The sequence below is a fragment of the Diplotaxodon limnothrissa genome, linkage group LG18 (assembly GCF_057381915.1).
Source record: "Diplotaxodon limnothrissa isolate DT_005_m linkage group LG18, D_limnothrissa_male_GT1.1, whole genome shotgun sequence".
In the NCBI taxonomy this organism is placed as follows: domain Eukaryota; kingdom Metazoa; phylum Chordata; class Actinopteri; order Cichliformes; family Cichlidae; genus Diplotaxodon; species Diplotaxodon limnothrissa.
The window spans coordinates 3,618,654-3,642,813 of record NC_140613.1 but is presented as its reverse complement, the minus strand read 5'-3'; the positions used below and the strand labels follow the sequence as shown (position 1 = coordinate 3,642,813).

The 24,160-nt window shown below is 40.5% G+C and overlaps 1 protein-coding gene across 1 annotated transcript in view; it reads right to left on the bottom strand.

Moving 5' to 3' along the window:
* myo10 (myosin X) overlaps positions 1-22,600 on the bottom strand; it is a 128,349-nt gene extending 105,749 nt beyond the window's left edge. The window contains exon 1 of the mRNA XM_085378810.1: positions 22,140-22,600. Coding sequence (XP_085234936.1) covers positions 22,140-22,160 — 21 coding nt within the window. The 5' untranslated portion in view covers positions 22,161-22,600. The remainder of the gene's footprint in view (positions 1-22,139) is intronic.
* Positions 22,601-24,160: the final 1,560 nt, after the last annotated feature.

Here is a 24,160-nt window from a genome sequence, read left to right as displayed (position 1 = left end):
AACAAAACATGAAAAATGTGTCTTTAGGGGTCAGACGTGGGAAAGTTGGAATGCAATGATTCCCCCTGAATATTTGACAGAGGCGATTGACTTTGGTTTTGGCTGATGAAGAAAACAGGTGTGGAGCTTCATGCACCACAAGAGACATCCAATTCAAGCTTAGCTGCAGCTTTCTTGCAGATCTGGCACATATTACAACAACATGAAGAAAAAGGAGGGAATTTGAAAAAAACGAGCCAAATTGAGCATAGCATTAGAGGCCAGGAAGTTAAGCTCCGCAACATTCACGGCATCCGTCGGGATCCTTCTGCACATCCACCTGGGAGCGCAGTTTTAAGCTGGTTTAGTTTGCGTGCAGTCAGTCTACCTCTGCAAGCCAGTTCGCAACCCAATTTGTAGTAACTTTACAGATACATCAACCTTTGCCCATACTGTATACAGCTCTTGCTTACTGCAAGTTGTTAGACTTGATGTAATACTGTAGATTGTTCCATGATGCCACACAGTGTTAAAATATGCAGGTGGTCGCCCAACAAGAACATGGAGATAGTAACTGTTACTTTTGTTGTCCACTGAGGTTCAGCACTCTCCCTCTTTCCTCTTTAAAGCTTCCACCAAGCTGTGCATGTCACACTGCAAAAATAGTTCCAAGTTTATGTTTCTGCTGATCCAAAACTCACAGTTTAGCAAAGCCACCTGCACACTGTGACCTTTCTCTTTTTCTTCAGCTAAACAGCTCCTGACTTTCTTTGAATTGGCTCGTTATTTAGTGCCAGCACCTGGTCGCTGGCCCCGCTACAGACAACTGAAAAGACGCTTCTGGTTTCCCCGTTTCAAGGCAGCCACATGAAACAACACAAGAGCCAAAGACGACTTTGGCTCAGACACACTTTTAAGAGTCCAACTAAGACATAAGCAGCATGCAAAAAAGACGAACGTGTTCAATGGAGATCTGAAGAAGTCCTTTGAAAGCAAACAGCTTTGAAGTGAAGAAATTCTGACTTGCCTTTCCTGTGAGGACTAATGTCTTCGTTGACCCAGTTCTTTCTTTTTCTGCCCAGGTCACCTCTGTGCACAACGGGTGAGATGGTTGTCAGTGTGGTTTCTCATCCATATGAAATGTTCTGAGAATGATTGTGGTCAACTACATTACAGCCAACCATAGGTTTTTGAGAGCAGCTTGCAGGTGTGAAGCGGTAAGCGAGGCAGCTTTAAAGTCGAAACCCTGCATCTCCAAAAGTAAAAATAAATTCTCTTTTCATGTTTTTTGAATGAGGATCCACTTTTGGGCCGTTTTTGGTTTGCAGAACAAAGTGACTGTGAATCCCACAAACCCAGGCTGTAATCTCAGTTATGCTTGCTGGGCAGCTTCCTTGTTTTCTCCTCAGTGAGTCAACCATGCAACATGAACAGAAAGAGCCAGTGGGGCTTTGTGTGCCATTTTTAGTCAGGTATTTGTTCTTTTTCTTTTCTTTTTTAACATTTTTTAATTGGGGGGGACTTTATTGCCTAAAAAGCACTGAACTGTTTTTATTGTGGTCATTCAACGAAGAGAAAGATTTGTTTCTGTAACACTAACATTTTTTTACCTTCAACTGGCAACCTTGTTGTACTCTGTCAGTGGTAATTTTATATTTCCATGAATGATTTTAGACCAACCAGTCCGCATATTTATTTTTCTCTACAGTTAAATTTTTTCATTTATTTGAATACATCTCATTTACATGAGCAAAGTCGCTTTTGTTGCATCTGGTCTTAAACAAAACAATGATTTGTATTTAAGGCAGGTTTGGTGATCAGCTTTCTCGTAATTATGCTTTTCCAAGACATTATTTCAGTGAAATATATCCACAGTTGCAATTGGTATTCTGGGCGCTGCTTCCATCCAAGCTTTGGTGTGTTTCCAGCATTTAGATGCAAATGAAATCCTCCACATAAATGAATAAAAATGAACTGGTCTATGAAATTCACAAACAAAATGTCAAAAGCCTAAGACTACAGATGTAAAATGGAAACAGAAAAGCCAAGTATGACTCAAAAAAAAAAAACTCTTACAGAGCACTAGTAACAGCTTAAATGAATTCACTTGTAGTCTAAATGAATTCAGCGAAGATGGCACCGTGTTTCACTCCCCAATCCAAAAATTAAACAGCATGAATTTGCTGCAGCTCTGATTCATGCCTCTGTTTGGCTGCTACTTTAAGTCAATGGCAGCTTAAATGAATTCATTTAATTTTCAAATGTAGAAAAACAAATACTTTGTACAAGAAGAAACCAGCAGTCGAAAATGGTTCATGGTTTTGCCACCAACAAAAACTTTTTACAGTGTCTGCTTAATCATGTTACCTACACTAAGCTCGCCCCACTAAGCACCTAATGGAAGTGAATATAAACACACCACTGCAATCTACCACTATTAACTGTGTTTATCCCATCACAAGACTTGGCTATCTCAGCATATATTTATGTCTCCTTCTGCTAAGAACCATGCAGATCATGATTTCCAGATTTCATGAAGCTGGACCAGACCACAGGAAACACAGCTCTATATTAAATAAAGCCATTTTATTTTCTCCTCTGAGAGCTTTCAGTCAAAGGAAGAACAATAAGTGAGCTTTCTCCACGCTGCTCCACAGGGAGGGAAAGAAGATCAAATTAGTGGCAATAAGGGATTTAAACATTACACTGTACATGAATCTAATGCACAACTTGAAAACATGATCAAAACACTGTATAAACAAAACTGAACACAGTGAACCAGTTTCTGGCTAAACAAATGTCTCGTCTGCGACTCATTAGTCATCACAAGCATGCATGCAAAGCGATTCGTCTCCGCCGCTGCATGTCTGAGCCCAAATCAAACTCACGTGAGGAAATCTGAATTCAAAGGAATAAACTAAACTTAGATGAGACTCTTAAACTTTCTGCAGATGTGAAACTCAGGATCAACAATGACCTGACGTTGAACTAACTGAGCTTAGACTGGTTTCCATCCCTAAGGACCACTTAGACCATAAAGGAGGGAAATGACCAGAGTCCTTTCTGTTGGGCCCACCTGACCTACTTTCTCCTTCTGTGTTTGTCTATGAAAGTATCCATGCACACGAGAGCATGGGAGAGTAATTTGTGCACGTTTAAGGCATTGTTTGCACAAGTGCAGCATTCCGGCTGAAAAAGCGTGCACACATACAATAACTCTCATTGTAAACGGCGCTTTCAGCGACTGCGTTTGCAGGATGTTCTGTGCATCATTGTGTTAGTGTGTGTGTGGGTTTGTGTTTGCTACAAGTTGGCAGCTGAGGCCACAGTTGCCATGTGTTGCCCAGCTGTGGTCGCATGGCGCTGCTTTTGCAGACTCCAAGAAGGAGAAACGGACGAATATAAATACCGCCTTCCCCTCTCTGCCATTCTCCTGGGACCAGCAACAGACGTCTTGTTATACAAAAAGAGGCGGATTTACCCCCAGAAACAGATTGTGTGACTCTGCAAATTAAGGTAGCAGTTTGGTGTGACCTGGAAACATCTGAAGTCATTTAACGCGCCAATAAGCAGTGAAAGCAGTGAAAGGAGTCTTCCAGCAACAAAAAATAAGATGGCATGGAGAGCAACCAAAGGTTTCACACATGCATGTCAGACCTGAACTTTTCCAGATATTACCCATCAAAGCTGCAGATACCATTGTCAATGTCATTTAACCTGCCAGCTCCTCAGAACAAACAGGATGTCAGACTGAGCTCATGTGGGAATACTGCACTTAACTGTCTGGCATATTCACAACAGAAGAGTGGGAGTCGTGTGTCCTACATCCTGCACTATCTAACTTCCTCAACTAAACCAATTTTCCACATTGACAAAGTGGCATCAGCGGATTCCTGCTACATGTGAGAAAGGACAATGTCCAAAGCTGCCCTAACCCGATTCTCACAACAGCTGATCAGCATCAGCTGACTGCTCAGAAAACCCCATTCTATACGGGGTACCTTCTTTAAGGTACGAGGGCCATCCCAAAAGTAAGGTCTCCAGAGCAGTGGGGTAGAGAAACAGTTCATACGGCTGTTCGCCACACTGTTGTGATTGGTGCTTCCTCCACTCCCAAACAAGAATGAGCAGCTTCGCTGGGACACTCAATCTTGGCTTGGCAGCCCTTGAAAATGGAGCCCCCGTTCAATGCTACCGCCAAGTGCAAAGTTCGTGCAGTTATTCGACTTTTGAATGCAGAACGCGTTAAACCAGTTAAAATTAATCGCCAATAAGTGTATGGACAGTCGTGCATTGATGTCAAAAACGTTGGCAAGTGGTGTAGAGAGTTTACAGCCGGTCGTACTGAAATTCACGAAGAACAAACGGCAACGAGTGGATTGCTCAATGCTTCCCGAAGGAGACGACGGCGAGCTGGTATGACATGGGCAGTCTAAAACTGCCACAACATCTACAAAAAAACCATCGACTGAAATGGTGATTATATAGAAAAAGAAATCATTTTTCAATAAACAGTTGTTTGTATTTCTAAAAAAGTAAAAATAAAATAGGAGACCTTACTTTTGGGATCGCCCTCGTATATTAGCAGTTTCCCAACAGTTGATGTGCATTAACAAGTTTCTTGCAACACACCTCCAGATGTCACTGATGGCTGCTCTGATCGTTAAAAGAGTCTTGCTGCTCTCTAGCTTATGCTTTTAATGTTTATGCATGCAAAGACAGGGAGGACCTGAACATGCTGCTGTAACTAAATAACTGCAGAGGTAAATAATCTTTTAACTAGAGTGGCCTGACCTGAACTTTGAGAATGTCTAATCTGTTTGTTACAAAGGATATTTTGCTTGGAGTGATTCAATTGAAATGTGGAGCTGCTATCCCGAGACTGCAGATAACATTGGCTAAATCAGCAACAAATGCTCTTCAAATAGACATTAAGAGTCATTACAGAACACTACTTCTTATATTTAATTCAAATTCGATTTGCTTTTTCTGTCTTGCTCACACTTTATTGACGTACATTTTTACATTCTCCCTTGAAATTCTCAGTTATCTCCATCTCTGCTCAGTTTAGGAAACAAGCCTTGATTTTAAGGTACAAAACCCCTTTGAAGCCGCCTGACCAACTGGACAGCAGAGATAACCTTGTTTTCTTTGTCTCAGCATCTTAGCTTGGTGAGCATGAGAAAGGCCTTATTCTGGGACATGCTTCAAGCCTCAGAGCTTTTAACTTCCTCTAATGACTTTATGGCTTTTTTGGAAAAGTGTCAAGTAACTGAGTGCACTCACAAAGACAATCTATGATTCTGGCGGCTTGGATGGAGAAGAAGTGGGTTAAGTGGCCTGGCGAGGAATGAATTAGAGAAGAATTGCTTTGCAGGGTAAACAAACTTTAGGGCTCTGTTTTATCACAGCAGACCCGAGAGTGTGTTTAAATCATCATGTTTCACATAGTGTAATGGGGATATTTTTCAGGCTGCATATAACTCAAGAGATCTGCGAACAAAGGTAGACAAACACCGACTCTCTGCTACTTACGGCTCAAGTGCACACTGAAAATGGGTGCAGTCTATTGCCAAAGACAAAAAAAGAAGGGAGCTTTTCATTCATTATCAAACAAATAAGAGCTAACCATTAAAGCGTGAATAAAAACTGTTTGCCAGGCCTGAATCGCTGTAAAAACTGTAAACTGATTAAAAAATTTTAAGTCTACTTTGTAACACTCAAAGATGAGAGAGAAGAAAAAGGACAGAGAAGGGCTTCAATGTCTCAAGGCAAAAGAGAATGAGCTTAAAGCCAAATGACAGCGTTTGTTTCATTCAGGAATAATTTGAAACCAGGTCTGGAGCTGAAGGCATCCAGAGTTTAAACCAGCAAAAACAAACAGTTCATTCTCCCATCAGCACTTTTCACGCCAAACCAGACCAAAAAAAAAATTAAAAAAATGCTAATTGAGGACTATCAAGCAGCACTGCTGCAAACCAGTTCTTTGAACAACTTCTTCCATCACTAACCTCAGTAAACACCAACTTGAGTACTTTAAGAGGAGACGCAATCTCATCTCACTGTGCACTCAATTGTTTCTGACCATTGTTGTCAAAAACCAGAAGAAAGATATCAGTGATTAAGAGATTCTCAAGGACATCTCAGCTATTTTGGCTCATCGTCACGACCATATTCTAGCAAGTAAATTGTCAATAGACTGGCTTATTTATTTATTTAGCACTTTTCTTACTGAGAACTCAACGTGGTTCTTCACTACAAGCCACATATCCCTGTTCACACATACTTTCATATAACAACTTATTCTATAAGGTATTTTATAAAGGTTTTTTTTAACCTAACACATTCAGAGATACATCAGGGACAATTTGGGGTTCAAAAATACTGACTAAGGACTATAGAAGTCAAGGGTCGTACCAACCACCCGCTCTATCCTTGTGGCCACTAGAAGGTAGAGTCAGGTGCTACTATATTGAGGATTTCAATTTACTGAATATTTATTTATTTATTTGTTCTCAATTAGGTGGATGCAAATTTAGCAAAATAAGAAATCATGCAAAAGAAAACAAAACGAAAAAAAATTACGTGGCAAGAGACTGCCAACTGGTTTTCCCCCAACATTAACAAAGGGTGCTTTTGCACATTCTAATCCCAGATTCAAACCATCTCGGCTCATCTAGGCTCTTGCCCAAAAGCAGTTCATCAAAAAATGTCTCTGTACTTGCCACAATTTGCAGGCCAATTGTGCGATTACACCACTGTACATGTTCAGGGGCTGGAAGATGTCGACTGCTCTGGAAACATTATTCTGGAGATTTTATGTTCCACATCAGCATCTTGAACCTTCCAACTTCCTTTTTCCTGACATCAGTCCTGGCTGTCAAAATGAAACATTAAACACAAGACAGACTGATAGGGACTAGAGCGTGGCGGGCAGATGAACATCTCTTTTAGCTGCTGTTGCTCAATAAGATTTTATTCAGAGGAAGTGAGACGAATCTGTTCAGTGATTCATGTGCTTAGTTACAGATGCAAAGAACCATCATTTACTGCTCAAAGGTATCGGGGGAAAAAATCGAAATATGACAGATAACTATCTGCATTAGTAATGAGACATGTGGGTATTTGAGATTAGATAAATGTTGTCCTACTCAGACTTCAGACACGTCAAGTCTTGAATTCAACCGATCTGTTGAATTAGTTTCATTTTCTTGTAAATTCCCCTTCAGAGCTGAACTCCATAAACTGATAAAGATAATCAAAAGCTACATGACACATTCACATTCCCAGGGTGTAACGTGGTGCTGTTCTGTCAAACCCGTGGACAAGATCCCCATGATGCACTGGGTGGAGAATCTCAGGTTTTACTCCAAACTCAGTACATACTGACATTTGTAACTTGCTGTCACTTTTAAATGGATTGGGTAGCTTTTATTCGATTCGATTGTACAGGGTTTGAAAAGGCTCCATTAGAACCCAAATCTTCTTCTAAACTTAACCAAGTAATTTTGGTGTCTTGTGCTGTTGTAGCTTCTGTGTCCACTAGCATGCAAGGTTGTTCTTTTCACATAAATTCAATAATTTGAGGCTTTGCATAGACGTTTGTTAGCCAGTCAATTTGTTGTGGCCACTAAAGTGTGAGGGTACCAATTGAAAGGTTGGTTGTTGGATTCCACCAATTTTATACATGTTAGAAGAACTTTGACTCTCATGTACAGTAGAAAAACACTTTATAAGAACCAGTTCGTTTAAATCTAACCAGTGAGTAATGTTAAAATAAGAACCATGTAAAAATCAGCAGAAAAAACAACAAAAACAACAAATGAAACATGTACTACACCATCCCGCCTGATCAACTTGTGAATTACTATCACTCTATATGCAGATTTTGTAGCTTTTTGTAACTAATATGGTCAAATATTGCCACGGCTGGTGCATCAAGTTACAGAGGTAAGAAAACACAGTGTGGATACTTCTGCAACACCAGTAGCATCTAGCAGAACAGCAATGTTTGGCACCCAAGGATAGGCCATGTAGTAGAAATCAAGGTAAAGTAGGAGCTTAAAATCTTTATTTTTAGACAATACTTCAACATCATTGTGTCACGCATTCTGTTCACATATGAATCTTAAAAATATCCTTTGTGAGAGTCCTCAGGCCTCTCCCTCCTGGGTATTCTCATCCCATCAATGGGAGTATGCATACTTAATTGCTGCTTACGTACAAAGCAAAACAGCATGGTAAGTAGTAAATGGACTGATTCTTATATATTGCTTTTCAAATCTGAGGATTCAAAGCGCTTTATACAACATTCCTCATTCACCAAAACACCCATTCATACAAACACTTTTTCTGTGCTTAAGCGCTTCCTATCTAACATTCACACGCAGTCATACTTGGACGGATGCATCAGAGAGCAACTTGGGGTTAGTATCTTGCCCAAGGATATTTAGCGTGCAGGCGGGGCTCAAATCACCAACCTTCCGGTTAGTAGACGACTTGCTCTACCGCCTGAGCTACAGCCGCCCCGGAGCATACTATAAGTATATTAATAGAAAAGTTATCTTGACCACTCAAGCTGCAAATACCCCTTAATGGCCTGGAAGAATCAGCAGTAAATATGAGGTTGAAGGAAAGAGCTACTTTGATTGCCTTTTAGACTCCTGTAGCATAGGGAAAAAAAGAAAGAAATCAATCACATCAAATGAGATCCTTAAAACGATGGAACTTCTTAGTCTTCTCTAACAGAGCAAATAAGAATAGCGTGATGTTCCAGAACTCGGAGTAGCCTCAGAGGAGTGGACCTCTGGTGGTGGTCAGAGGGCCCGGTGGCGCCAGTGTCCGGCAGCCTCGCCTCTGTCAGTGCGCCCCAGGGTGGCTGTGGCTACAATGTAGCTTGCCATCACCAGTGTGTGAATGTGTGTGTGAATGGGTGGATGACTGGATATGTAAAGCGCTTTGGGGTCCTTAGGGACTAGTAAAGCGCTATATAAAAATACAGGCCAAAAATACAGGACCTGCACTCTCACAAGGTAACAGGATCGCATGAGAACAAGCCAATTAGTGGAAATGGATGTTTGGCTTTTCGGGTTGCGCCTAGCTTCTAACTTGTGTGGTGTTGTGTGCGAGTGTGTTTGCATGGATGGGGTTGCCAGGAAGCTGCATTCAGCACAGTGCAGGATCAGATAACCCTCCTCCTACTTCTCTCTCAGATCTGATCTTAAACAGAACCGTGTTTATCAAAGATGTCCAAGACAATAACCAACATCCGACTTAAAAGAAACAATTACAACATTCAGAAAATCAAAATCTTTCAAACAATTTAAATCAGGGGATTTTTCATTTTTTACAAGTCCAGTTTAATGTTCTGGTGATTAAATCTTATGCAAGATTCAATGCATCTGCAAAAGGCTGAAAGGCTTCCTTCGAAGCACTCGAGTTAATGGAAAGCTCCGATATCTTTTTGTACAAAATGTTGTCAACTGTCATTAGAAAGCAAGTTTGTGAAGTGAATTTATCTGAGTTGTATCTTCTTCCACAATTGAGAGCTGTCAAACTGATGAACTAGAGTTGTCTTTAGTGATGTAGTTAATTTACTAAAGAGAGGAAAGTGTCAGCCACTGGTCCTCCACATAGAGAGGGAGAAACATGATATTCCTTGGGACTGAAAGTGTTTCCTGAAGGTAATCACTGTGTTTCGGCTGGTTGTAAACATGCAAGGACACAGTGATAGTGAGAAGCAATATAAACCGAGTTCAACACCTGCATTCCCTCGTGACTCAACATAATGGGCCAATCACAAACTGAAGGGGATGTAATTTTAGAGTAACTGTCAGATCCAGCTCCAAGATGTCGAAGGAGGTGGTTCTCTGAGAGCCACAAAACCCAAACTAAGCCTAATGAATAGTTCAGGCTGTTCCTGTCACAGTTACAGTCACAGCAACATGGGGATAACTCATCAGGCTTTAGATCAGCCTTTAAAAGTGATTCTTTAAGGAACTGATCTTGCCCCTCTTACACTCTTGCGGCGCCAGTCTACATTTTTATATTTGCAAGGGTCGTGATGTGTTTGGACCATTGATGGCTTTTGCCTGACAAAACTACAGTCAGAGGAGGTTTCCTCATTATGGGAATACTCTGACCTCGTTTGAACCCTGATCATATCTGTCCATGTTTCTGTTTCTGTATCCTGTCTGAAATGTGAAGTTTAAATAAGAAAAAAAGTTTAACCACATTTTATCAGGCCCCCTCTGAAAAAAAGGCAAAAAATTAACAAAAGCACAATAACAGAATATTTGACTGGGTGAGTGAAAATCAAATTCAAATGTCCAACAAGTCGAAATAAAGAAAAAGAAGAGGAAGAAAACAACAGAAATGTTATCCTAGACAAGTGAACATTGTGAGTCATCTGCTCAAAGATGTTCTTTTTTACTTTATTTGCATTTAATTTTTTTTTTTTTTTCCATCCAAGAAACCTGGAGTGCATTTAAAATTACCTTGTCACATTCAACATGCAGCTTGCTCTAATCTCCAACACAAATTTCTGACCTTTGAAGGGCTGAAGGCAAACCACACGCTGACATGTATGACCAAACCCTGTCTCCAGACGTGCCTTCCTTTGAGCCCATTGGTTTTAATCCTTGCTGGAGATGTTTCCATTAAATTATTACAATCATTTCTGAGCGTGGTGATGTGTAAACCCTGTAGCGCTATGTGCAATAATAAAAGTGCTACATGCCTTTAGGTATGTGCAAATCCTAAATTAAACCACACCACTGTTCGAATCAAACAACATCAAAACGTTATTCGCCTACTTAACCTGTCAGGTGTGTATTTGAGTGGCTCGCAGTGACAGGTGAGACAAACACAAAGCCGGCATACGTACATAAAACACAAATTCTGACTCATCTTTGTAAAGCATGACTCCTATACTGCATGACATATTTGCTAATATCATGTTTTGCTTGGCATTTATTCTGAAGTTATTCTGAATCAAGCATGTTAAAGATATTTAATTTCAAAATTAAGAAATAAATGGCAAAATAATCCTTGTAGTATCTTTACCACTGCAGAATTTCTAACTTGCATTTTACTTTTAGGATTTATTTGCAACTGATTTGGTAATTTAAATAAAACCAGATGAGAAACTCTATATGAAAAAAAATTCCAGAAAAACCCCCCCAGACTTTTATACTTGGATACTGATTTATGAAATAAATAACAGACGGTGTAGATCTGAAAGGCAGTGAAAAGATCTAAAATACCCTCAGCTTTCCTCTGCCTCCTTCTGCAGCACAGTGATGCCGCAACATTGAAAGAAGTCAAAAGGGGTCAGATCTACAGTCGTCCATTCCTGGTTTTAATTGACCATTTCACCAGCGGGAAACCACGACTCAGCAGGACACTGAGGGATTAGTGTCAACAGACCATCTCAGACTAAAACCCATTTTACTGCTTTTTTTTTTTTCCTTCTTAAATATTGCTTCTACAGCCACTCAACCAAGAAATGACCTCTCATGCAGAGATGTGCAGGTTCCTGTGTAGGAACTGTACAGTAAGTCTGTACATGAGGTTAACGTAAAGGTGTGTAGACATGTTACACCAGAGGAGTGATGGTTTTTAACATTAACTTAATGGAGTCTGATTTATTACACAATGATGGGGTCATAAAGAGGTCAGGTGACAGAAAATCCTTAAGTTGAAACTAAATCTGCCTACAGATGGTACCTCGATGGCTCGGTTGTATTACAAAAATAAGTTGGAAAAAAAACTTGAGGTTGGCTCCAAAAGAGAGCCAGGTGCCTCACATGTTAATAACATCTTTAGAGTCTGATACAAAAATGGTTTTTAGTAATAGTTGTAATAGTTTCCCCTTCATAATAACTGTACTGTGGTAGTTTTGTTATAACTCACATGTTTATGTTGCGTTAAGGCTTAAAGTTTGGATTAGCAGTCTTATGTAGCCACTAGCTAAGCTATGCTAAGTGATGCGGTGCTAATCTTCAGCTGCACTAACTCAAGTCACTTGGAAGTCGGAATTTCTGAAGTCAGAGCAGCCCCACCAAGTCAGAGTTAATAATCCAAGATGGCAGCACTGAAAGTAAACAAGAGTAAAACTAGAACTTCTAGTTTGTATTTGTGACTCATTAAATGAGCCATTCACAGAACACTGAGCAGGCTCCATCCATGACCATGCTGCAGCAATGTTTTTAAGCAAAACAAAATATTGCTCCGTTCTGGTGATGAGTGCATCGCTCTATTGTGCCAAGAAGCTAAATAAATCGTGTTTTTCCTGCTTTAATATTGAAACATAATCAACTTGGGAGCGACGTCACTCTTCTTCCGACCTCTGAGATCAGGAAAACAGCAACTGAAATAACTCTCTGAATGGTGTTTGTGCAGCTAGTCCTTTTTTGAAAATTTAAAAAATTGTCATCATTTAAAAAATAGTTTTGATGAGTGAAATGCAAAAACTTTATAAGTTGCTCACTTAACACTTATTATTATTGCACCCATAAGTGCTGCCACAAGTCCACAAACCAAAGGCTGTGATGTCAGCTAAGTACACCCATATGGAAAAGAAATAGTAAAAACTTATAAAAGACTTGCATAAGATGTGGCCTACATCATATAGTGAATCATATCAGGCTTACATGATTTACTCATAAAAGTGGCCACTTTCTCATTACTTTCATATATTGTTTTTAGTAAGTATCCAAAACATACAAGTTTCATTTATATCATTTTTCAAGGGATCTTATATCTGTTTTCACTCTTGTATGCTTTTCATACAAGTTTCACACAAGACAGATACAAACTTTATATATATATATATATATATATCTTTTCCATGTGGGCATATTTTCCATATAGTTTAGACATTTTTAGGTAATATTTAAATTAAAATTTAAGGATTTAAGAAAAACAGATGCAAACAGTTTATTTGAAATGACCTAACATGACGATCAGTTCAATAAATATTGACAGTGCACACGATAACTTCAGCTTTATCCTTCAACGTCACCTAAGCGCATTTTATTGACTGTTAGACAGAAAGTGATTATGTAAGTTTCATGTTATTGGGAGGTTTAAATTGTAGTTATGTCACCAATTAAAACACCAGGATTTTTTCCCCCAGCAGTGTTAATGTACAGATAAAAATCACAATGAATTGAGCTGCGCAAACCTCTGTGCACAATGTTCCATAAAACACACATGTGGAGGAAGCTGGACTGAGGGAGAGGTTAGGAAGCGTTAGGATCCAGAGGAATGTTTAGAAATATCCGTCAGGAAGTCAAGACTTAACAGAAAGCCAGAAGAGAAAAGAGGAGGATCGAGCAACGAGTGAGGAAGGTGAAGAAACCGAACAGGAATGATTTTTCTGTTCATTTTGTGTCTGGATATTGGGCACTTTTAACACTGCACTCTGCACCTTGGGATTTTGACCAAAATCTTCTGCTTCTTTAATTTTGTGGGCTCATTTTGTTGACAAAGATCTTTGACAAGAGACAAAGAAAACCTGCAGCATGCACATCTGAATCATTGACTTTATTAGTGAATAAAATTAGGTGACAATTTATTTTTGAATTGGTGAACAATACAGAAGGTTCTGAATTGTTTTAGTGATCATTTCCAGAAAAAGGAAAAGTGATTGTTTACCAGCAGGTTTGACATGTAAGTGTGGACTAAGTCCAAGTATGTGTTTAGTCGTTTAAATTGTGAGCCATTTAAAAATGATGACATCATACTGTTGATCTAAGATAGCATGGTAAAAGCTTCCTTTGTCTACTTTGTAACTCAGACTTTTGGCAGATTTTGCAACCTTCCAGTCTTAAACCCGGGGATCTTTCACGTGTTAGACAAATGTGTTAACCACTATACTATGAAGCCACTAAAGCAGGGGTGTGGAAACTCCCGACCTCACGGCCCGGTGTCCTGCAGGTTTTAGATGTGCTGTTGATCCAACACAGCTGATTTAAACGTCTAAACTACCTCCTCAACATGTCTTGAAGTTCTCCAGAGTCCTGGTGATGAACTAATCGTTTGATTCAGGTGTGTTGACAAAGGGTGATATCTAAAACCTGCAGGACACCGGCCCTCGAGGCCTGGAGTTCCCCACCCCTGCTTCACAATGCATTTTATCAGCCACACCCTTAAACCAAACTCCATTTCTCTGCAACAATACATAAATAATAAGAAGCCCACTTGTTTCATTTCATTATTCAAGTTCTGCATGCATTCTCTTAGATAGAATAACAGCTGTCAATGTTCTTAAATAGGTTAAAGGAGATTAAAGAGTTTATGAATTAAAAAAAAAAACAAAACAAAGACAACCTCAGTGCTAATCCTTGAATCCTAATCCTACATCTGATGCGTTTGCAGTCGAAACATATGTGTGAGATCAGCCTGCACCTCATCCTTGTCTGAACCACACAAAGACTAACGTCATGTCAACCATGAGGTTCTCTTGATAACAATAACACAGACATACATGTACACAGCTGCTACAATGGCATCTAGATCATTGATTAACCTACAAACTGAGACAAGAAGCAAATATGAGGAAACAGGGCAGCGTTTAGAGCGTTTTCAAGTCCTAAATGTCTCATCTTCAACGAACCAATCCCTCACACGTGAATGACCAATGTGATCACACAGGAAGAGTCTGGATCAGCTACGTTGGTGCTTTCAACTTTTTTGTGAAAAAAGTTGAGTGTTTATGTCTCTGCATTGTTTCCAAGATAACTCAGAAAGGTCTGAATACTGACAAAATCTTACACTGAACATGAAGGCGGCTCATCTGTGACAGAAATGCACAACTGAGGCCGGAAGACACCGAAACAAGCAGCTGACCAGAGATGATTAACTGAAAAACAATTACAAAACTGCTTGCATCAGTTTAGTTTTATGAATTCAACTTTATGGCAATTTTCACCAACTTTGATTGTTATTACATCATTTGGGGTGGCTGTAATTCAGGAGGAAGAGTAGGGCACGCACTAACTGAAAGGTTCAGTGTCCCTGGCTGCTCCAATCTGCATGCCAAATAATCTTGGACAAGATAATAACCCCAAGTTGTTTTCTGATGGATCCATCGGAGCGTGAATGTATCTGAATGTCAGATAGGAAACACTTATGCACAGAAAAAAAATGCTTGTGAATTAAGCAAGTTGCATAGAGCACTTTCACTGCTCAGGTACAGTAGGAACCACTATAAATAAAGGCTTAATCAATCCTGAACTTTATTGCTGATCCATTTTCCATTTTCATATCCATGATAGCCATCTTCAGAAGTTTTCTGATGACTCTGCGGTGGTTGGATGCATCAGCAGGGATGATGAGACAGAGTACCGGGCTGTGGTCGACTCCTTTGTCACGTGGTGTGAGCAGAATCATCTGCAGCTCAACGTGGCAAAGACCAAGGAACTGATCGTGGACTTCAGGAAGACCAGGAAACACTTGACCCCTGTTTCAATCCAGGGGGTCAGTGTTGACATTGTGGAGGACTATAAATACCTTGGAGTACACATTGACAATAAACTGGACTGGGCTAAAAACACCACAGCACTTTACAGGAAGGGCCAGAGTCGTCTCTATTTCGTCTCTCCCTGTACAACGCATCCACTTAACACACTGTTTGCTGCTACAGCTACACATGTTTCTTTTCCAAATATTTATTTATAAGTGACTTATGTATGTATGTATGTATGTATGTATGTATATATATGTATATATTGTACTATTCTTAGTTAGCGTATTGTCTGTCTTGTCTTAATGTTGGTTTAAAATGGAGCACTGTAACAAAAAATAATTTCCCCCAGGGATCAATAAAGGATTCTGATTCTGATTCTGATGTTTAAACGTTTCGGTTATTAGTATCTCACTAAAAGGTTCCCCTGGTGCTGAGCTAAAAAGAACCCCAAAAACAGGGTTTTAAGAGCTCTGATTGTCTCGTGTTCCTGCAGAGCGGCGATGTAAAGAAATGGGAACTTTTAAAGAAAGTTATGAGCACCATCAAAAAAAGCGCCCGTTGATATGCTTTTTGTTGCTCCACCAGCCTGCTGAGCTGCTCATTAAAATGATCAGCTTAAATGAACGTTTTGGAACGGACTCACTGCTGCAGTCGGCGGAGGGAATAAAAATAAACAGGTTTCCTGTCTGGGCCCGGGTCTGAAACTGCAAGCCTGAGACTGTTTGATTTCCCACAGTCGCTGCTGCCCCTCTGCCCTACATGCAGTCAGTTGAGAGCAGTGAAACCAGTTTAGGATCGGGTGCAGGCGCCTCTGGCTCGTCTCCAGAGTGTGTGCCGGCTTGAGAAGTTGTTATTTTAGCAGGAGGGTAAAAAGGACTGTGAGCCAGAGCTCGACTCCTTTCTTTTCTTTTTTTCCTCAAAAAGACGTAGGAAATAGGACACCAGCCCTGTTTAAAGATTGTATATGTGACTGTGGAAAAGAATATTTTTTGTTCCACACATACACACAATTAGAAGGCTACAGACAAGGTAGCGAGACACTGATAGTTTGGCTTCAGCTCCAAACATAAACATTTACACCAGAAATATGTAAAGTTTCATGTTTATCTGGTTAAATCTCGGCTTTGATGTTTGCATATATGACATGTTAGTGCCACAACATATCATATATTGAACACTTTGCTCCCCCCCCTCCATATTGACACATGACCATCTCCATTATAATCAATAAGGGATATTAAAAACATCATTTATCCCAAAGTAAGTAAATCTTTTGCCTTTTCATCTACGTTCCAGGGCGAGCAAGCTAAATGACATTATATTGGTGTCCACATACTTCTGGTGATGAACACTGCTGGGGGTGACTGTGGGGATGAGTCACTTATGCGCATCTTGAACTCTTCAAACTCTGACTGGTCACTTGTTAAGATGACCTGAAGAAACTCCTGCAGACCGAGCAGGAATTCAGCTGTATGTATAACAGCTGTCTGACATGAACAACATGGGGGGGGGGACAAAATGACAAATCTGCAAGCTGTTTAAATTGCAGTTCCTTCTGCCTGCTCCACAGGTGTCAAGTTTCAGCTTTAATAAGCACCGGAGAAACGGAGGGAGGGAGAAGAAGCAGTTTGACCCTTCTGCTTGAAATGATCATTAAAATGGAGCAGTATAAAATGGGTAGGGCCTCTGCTTGTTGTGGTGAGCCTATTAATGTCTATGATTGAGCTGTTACTTTTTATGGTTTTAATGGGAAATGCAGGCAGCTGAGGCTGCTGGGAGGAGAAATAAAAGAGGCTCAAAGAATGAAAAGCTTTGCAAGTTTTTCAGGGCTCGTTTGGAATCTAGAGAAGCAGGTTAACGAGTACAGGGACCCGAGTCTCACAGGTTTGTTTTGGAGGCATGTTGGTCCATGTGACTTTCACACAATACTGAATGCAACAGAGCTCTGCCAACATGGACGTTTATATATTCACATCAGTGTATGAACACAGAGACGGGTTTGAGCGGAGGATCTGTGCTGTGTGCAACACTCCAAAAGGGTGTGTAGTCATGTAGTCAAATATAACAGTGTTAATCAGGAGAAGAAGCCCCTGAGTTACAGATGAGTTGTTCTAAACCAGCACTTCCTCAAACTACCTGCAGCTCACCACGTCGAAGCACTGGGGAGTTTTTTTTATGACATGCATCTTAAGAAGTTTATTTATTTATTTATTTATTTTCCTTTTGCCTGTCCCGTTTGGTTCATCATCAGAATTATTGTCTAAAGGTGAAGAAAGATGCCCAACGGATTTACTTTACCAAATTGACCATCCCAGCCTTGCCGTAGTGGTCTATTTGATTCACCTTTTATTGTTTATTTTATTTTATTTTATTTTTTTTATTTTCACTTGCTAGATACGGGACAGACTTGAATGAGGAAAAGAAAAGGGAGAAAGGAAGAGGGGGAAAAACAGTGGAGAAGAGGGAAAGAAGAAAGAAGTTTATTTTTCTAAACTTAGCTAACTGAATGGTTGTAGCTTAACGGATCCAAGTAGCCTAATGTTCATTTTTAACCAACAAATTTAGATTAAATAATTTATTCACCAGCTCAGTGAATCATTCATCACTGCATGTGAACGAGACTAACCACGCTTTGGAGCTGGTACAGACCTATATTACCGTCTCTTTATGCTACAAGTGGGAGATAAACGTGTTATGGTGGGTGGACAGAGGTATGCTAATTGCTTACAACCTGCCCATCCCCACCACTCAGTGGCAGCCTTTCTGGTGCAAACCCTGAACTTGAAGCCCAGTACATATACTGGTATTCAAAATTTAAACCACATGGACAAATAATAAAGTTACAACTCAAACTGCTGTCTGCTTCCTGTCTCCTACAGTAAAGAGAGAAAACGTTTGCTTTAAAGCAGAAAAAAGCCAAAGCAGCCAAGAAAAGGCATGAAGGCATAATTATACCTAAACAACGTGAGAAAATATGATTTCATGATTTGTTCTGATTGGTCTTTAAACATAAGCCAGCCATCGTTATTAAAAACAAAGTAACTCTGTATGTCTTGGACTTTATAGCACAAAAATGTACAATCCTACTATCATTGCTCCCTGCCTTCAGGAACCCTGACTGACATCTGTTCTCTCTTTTTTTCTTTAACTCCCCCATTGCTGAATAAATTTACACTGCGATCACTGCAAACACACACCTGAGGCACAGCCACCGTCTGATTGGTGGACAGGTGAGGCCCAGCTCTCTCCACGCCCACCAGTTCAAATAAAAACAAACCTTCTAACCGACTGAACTTAGTGACTCCATTATGTCAACACACACCGCCTCAAAACACACTGCAGTTCCTCCTACCACAGAAGAGAAAATGATCCTCTGCAGTTTATTGGATACAACAGAGCCGAACATTAGCCAATCACTGACACTGACACAGGATTCTCGAGGCTGTTGGTCAGTGAAGTCTGAATGAAATCTGCCTCATCCTGCCAATGACGACCCAAATAACACAAATGGATAAAGCTAAGCATGCAACCTCTCTGCTGGATTCAAAGGGGTTTTTCTGTGACAAATACAGAGCATTCGTAACATTAACTTTGTTCATCCTTAACACTAAAACATAAGTGACCGCGTTATGCAGCCGTTTTCTATGTTTAGCAGCTTTTCTCCCCGTGAAACAAAAACCTATATAAAACGACTCTGATTGCTGCTGGACTGCAAGACCGATTCCTGTTTCAAGAAAATGACCAAGTGATGAAAATGTGCCGTCTGGATTTGTGGTTAGGCTCTATTTATAGCGGCTGGACTGAGTGCTGCAGACTGTTTTGGCTGCAGCTCAGTAATTAGAGATGAGAAACCTCCTGCTGAAGGATGTGTCATTGTCAACGCATTCGTGTCTCTGATGTTCAGGACAATGTGCTCTTCTGTAGCTCGCAGGCATAACTTTGAATTTAAGTCAGGCTGGAGAAATCGTTCCGAGCATTTCCACATATGAAAATCTTTCAGAACTCGATGGATAATATTAAATAAATCGCACAAATTAGGAGAAAATGATCCTAACAGATGTGATGTTGACAGTGAGATTTCTCTTCTTCGCACTCCTCCTCAAACACTTTGAACCACAGTCATCATAAAGATGGCAGCCATTAAGTGCTGAAACTAACACATTCTTTCAGTCATTTAACACTGTCTCTTAAATGTGTCATTCTCCAGTTCAGCCTGTCAGCTGCTTCAACTCTTTGAACCTCACAAATACTCCATATAAAAGTCTCCCTTCTCCCCAGGAAGCCAAATAAGTTAATAATAATAGGATGAATCCTAACTAAGTGAATGGTCACTGGCTTGTTTCGGCATAAATGTAAATAAAAATAAAATGGCAAGGCTAAAACCAACAGAAATCTGACAATTAAAGATGAAATATTCACAAAATGTAGCTAAATGGTGGTTAGCAGCGTTACCAGGTTCTCCCTCGTCTGCACGAGTTCTCTCCAGCTCCCTCACTCAGTAACATATGAATGGGTTTAGGTTAACTGGTGATTCTAAAGGTGACCATTACCACAAAGCAAGAAGATTCTGTAACACAGTGAATTTACTAATGGAGTTAATCAGGCATCCTAAAGAGGTTTTCAAAGACAGCCGGCTGAAGGTTCGATGCCCTTTATTAACAGCATGTCTTTGTCTGTCCGGAGACTGTGGGTCCCTCGTGTACACACTGCATAAATAAGAAACACTTCAGGTTCTTTCCCAGTTCACATTCCTCTCTTGTCAAACCGTTGGCCTCCGTATGAAATGACTAAAGCCGGTTTACTTCCTTGTCAAATGCCCTTTTCCTTGAAGACTGGGCTCTTTGTTTCAGCTGTGATTAGCTGGCAGATATACAGGCAGGCAGGCCGATATTTGAGACTATTGTGCACGCCTGCCTGCTTCTGGCAATGAGAATTATTCCCCCTCAGACTTCCACAGAACTGAACTGCTGGATGTAGCCCTCCATACTCGTCATGAGACCGGCTCGGCCTCGCAGTGTTTGTTTAACTCAGCCTCACACATGCACCTATGAGCTCAGTGAGTTCCATGACCTTTGGCCCTTCATACTGCCGAAAGTGAGACTGGAATTTCAAATTTTACAAGCACCAATGGGAAAGCAGGTGTTTTTTTATTCGTTTTTTTTTTTTTTTTTCAAACTCGCCAGCCTTTAACGCCGCTACCTGAAGAGAAACCAGTTTTAAATCACTTTCAGTGTCATACGGTTTTTGTTTGTTTGTTTGTTTTTCTGAGCAGGTCTGTTAGTGAAACCAACCGCAGTGATGACAGGTTGTTTTCCTGAGGGCTTCCAAAGGGGAAAAAAAGAAAGCATTGAGGTATGAGTCAGGGATGACTCAAGTGTTACCGCTGTTACCTGGCCCACGTCATCAGAGGAAAAGGTGTGAGCGCTGATATTGCAAGCGTATCGCAATGAACACCTTTTATCCCTGAGTCACAGCTCATGCTGTTAGATGGTGGACGTACAGCATGCTTACAGAGTGCTTCAGGTAATCGAGAAAAACCACCTGACATACCCAACAGTGACGAGGGCAGCCCAAATGACCAGGTAACAGAAGTCACAGTTAGATCCACAAATGTCAGGAAATTTCTACGCATGTACTTCTGAAGCAAATGAAACAAATGTACTTATTTGTTGTTAATATAATAATTACATTACTGCACAGTAAGGCTCACCAGCTGATCACCGCTTACACAGAACATGACCATTCTTAACCTGGAGTGAAGCCAACAGTCTGCACAAAGAACAAGACAAGAAGAGGCAGAAAGTAGGCCAACAATCGGCAAGCTGCAACACTGATGTTTAGTATTGGAAAGCTTTCTTTTAATTTACATTTTAATTATTGAAATATGTGTTTAATGTCGTTGTTTTGATGAAGACTTTTAAGTGTGTTTGAAAATGTTTTTTGACGAATAAAAACCAGAAATAGTTGAGGAGTCCAAACTCTGCTGCACCATAACAGAGCAAAGCAAAGTGACTGCTGCCATTAATGAAACCTCAGTGGTAGCTTACACTGAATAAGTTCAATCAGCTTTTAAGGCAGGAGCACAGGACTCGTGCTTCCGAACATCCTACAGTCACTGAAAGTGTGAATTTCTGCATCTTGGCCAGAACAAAACTCCCCTTGGCCGCAGGTTTAGACTTCTATCAATATCTTTACAAGACCGTTTCTGCGGAAGGAAAGAAGAAAAGAGGTGCGGAAATACCAAAGGTCCACTGGGACCAGTCCAAACCCCCCTCTGTCCCTGTGAGATCCATGTTTTAATGATGTACGTTTGATATTCTTACAGGGATTTGGGAAAAGCGCGTTTAAAAAATCTAAAAAGTGCTTTATGGCATCTTTATGACATGAGCAGGAACTCCACTGGGTTTATTTTACGTTGCTCACCGTTTAATTTCCATTTTAAAGTATCCTATCTTACCATTACTCCTGGCACTCAGTAGTAAGTTTATGCCTCATAGTATTTGCATCCTTTCAATAAAGCAAGATTTGGAGCCTGCTGTGCATGAGCTGCACATGTTTGGAGAGGTTTCCTTGTTTTACAATTCTCCAAAAGTTTGCAGGACGAGAGGAAAAGTAACACTGCGAGCATATGGAAGATGTGCTGCGCGCTGCATGAACGAAGCAGTTGCAGACTTGAGCGTCTTCTTACCTCCGTGAAGAAATTATCCATTGCACGATTTATTTTAATCCCCGAGGATTTACTGTATGGCACCCGCGCGTCCGGTCAATCCAACTCATGTGTTGTTAGTGGGATACAAACAAAAACCCAGAAAGAAGAGGGGCGGCGGATCCGAAAGCTTCAGTGCATCATCTTTCTCCTGAAAGTGTGCGGGCTGGAGGACGCTCACAGCGTGGGTCAGTGTGGAGCTACAGTAGTAAGTTTACTCTTTTGTTTCCTGGGTTACTCATCCAGCACAGAGTCCTTTAAAGCAGATCTTTGGGGGCTTCTCCTGTTGGAGCTCTCTGCGTGTCCTCCGCGCGTGTCCGGCTGTCACTTCTTGGTCCACGTGGTTCGGTGCGCACTTTGTTTGATCAACAGTGAAAATGTGGAGGAAACGCGACTAAACGACACCCCGGTCAAACTTTGGAGACTCTCTCTCGGCCAGCCAGTCACTCAGACCGGCGGACAATAATACTCAAGCTCCACCTCCAGCCCTTCCAGCACCTCCCTCCTTCTCCCGCTACTGCTGCCCCGCTGTCTCTCTGACTCCTCCTGCTGTCAACATGGAGAGTCCGAAGGTGAGAAAAGGCGCTGGAGCGCAGAAAGGCTGAAAACTGCTTCCATTTGGAGAAGAATTCACTTTTGGGGGCAGCCTCAAGTGGCCAATTGAAGAACTGCAGTTTTTTTTTTTTTTTTGCTTCAAAGATGATGTTATTCATATGATTGTTGTGTTTTTCTCTGTATGTATTACTGTAGGGTCTACCTCACAATATAAAGCACCTTGAGTCGCTGTATAAATAAAATTGAATTGAACAACTGGATCAAACCTTTATTCAAATCCCCTCCTGCAGAAAAAGAACGCTTATACCTAACATGTCATATCTTTCACCAGTCAGTAACAACAGAAATACTTTCAAGTTGAATTTTAGTGAAATAAAACAAAGGCTTATAACTTAAGCAAACTCTGTTTTCCCCTTGTAAATCATTTTCCTTCATAGCTTAACTCTACATTTTTCCACTGGTCATCCACCCATCCTGAAGGGACTGCGCGCCTCACCACAGCAGGTGCACTCCACAATTTGAAAGTCACTGGTGTATATATAATTAATTTTACTGCTGTGAGACACAGGGCCGGAGCCAGTGAGTAGCACGAGGGGTGGCAATGGCCACAACAGACTATAGTCAGTGCACCAATCACTGCTATGCAGGATTTAGAGTGCTTTGTTTGTGATTCTTTGCGTACGTATTTGTGTATGCAGATGTGTTTGGATGCAGTCCTTCAGATGACCAACAGCATACAGAGAAGAAAAAACATCAATAAAATATAAGCTTATAACATCAGTGTGAGAAAAGAAGAATCACAGATTTAAAAAAAAAAAAAAAAAAAAAAAGACAGTCGCTGCAATGAACAGGTTTCATTGGTCAGTTGATTTCACTTCAGCTCCTTGTTTTCATAACTTTGCTTTTCTCCGCGGTCGGCTGAAGAACCAAAAACAGCACAAGCAAAAGTAGCCCACAGACCAGTTGGCTGTGATAGCGCCCCCTGGTGACAGTAAACAGTTGCAGTATATAGACATCCTTAGACTCTGCGTATGACCAATCATGCTTAAGCTCTTTTGGATTCACATACGTACTCAGAAAATTAGAGTTACAGCAAGTAACAATTCTTTATCTATCATACATTTTATGATGACTCATTTCTCTGCAGACGTCTTTCTCACACAAACTCAGTTTAATAGTGTAACCATCCATGTAATTAACTTGGGCTTTATCACCAATAAAAACAATTAAGTTGAGCATTTTTCTGATTATGGTATATCCTATGGTACATTTCTACAAAGGAGTCATAAGAAATTTGTATAAAGTCCTGTAGCAAAAACTCTCAAAGTAAGTTTTTATATAAATGTGGCCACTGTGAAAACAGCAATATTAAATATTAAACTACATCTGAGAAACAGAAACTGAATAGAGTGTAAAATAACATCAGATGATAACATAAAATATTCATT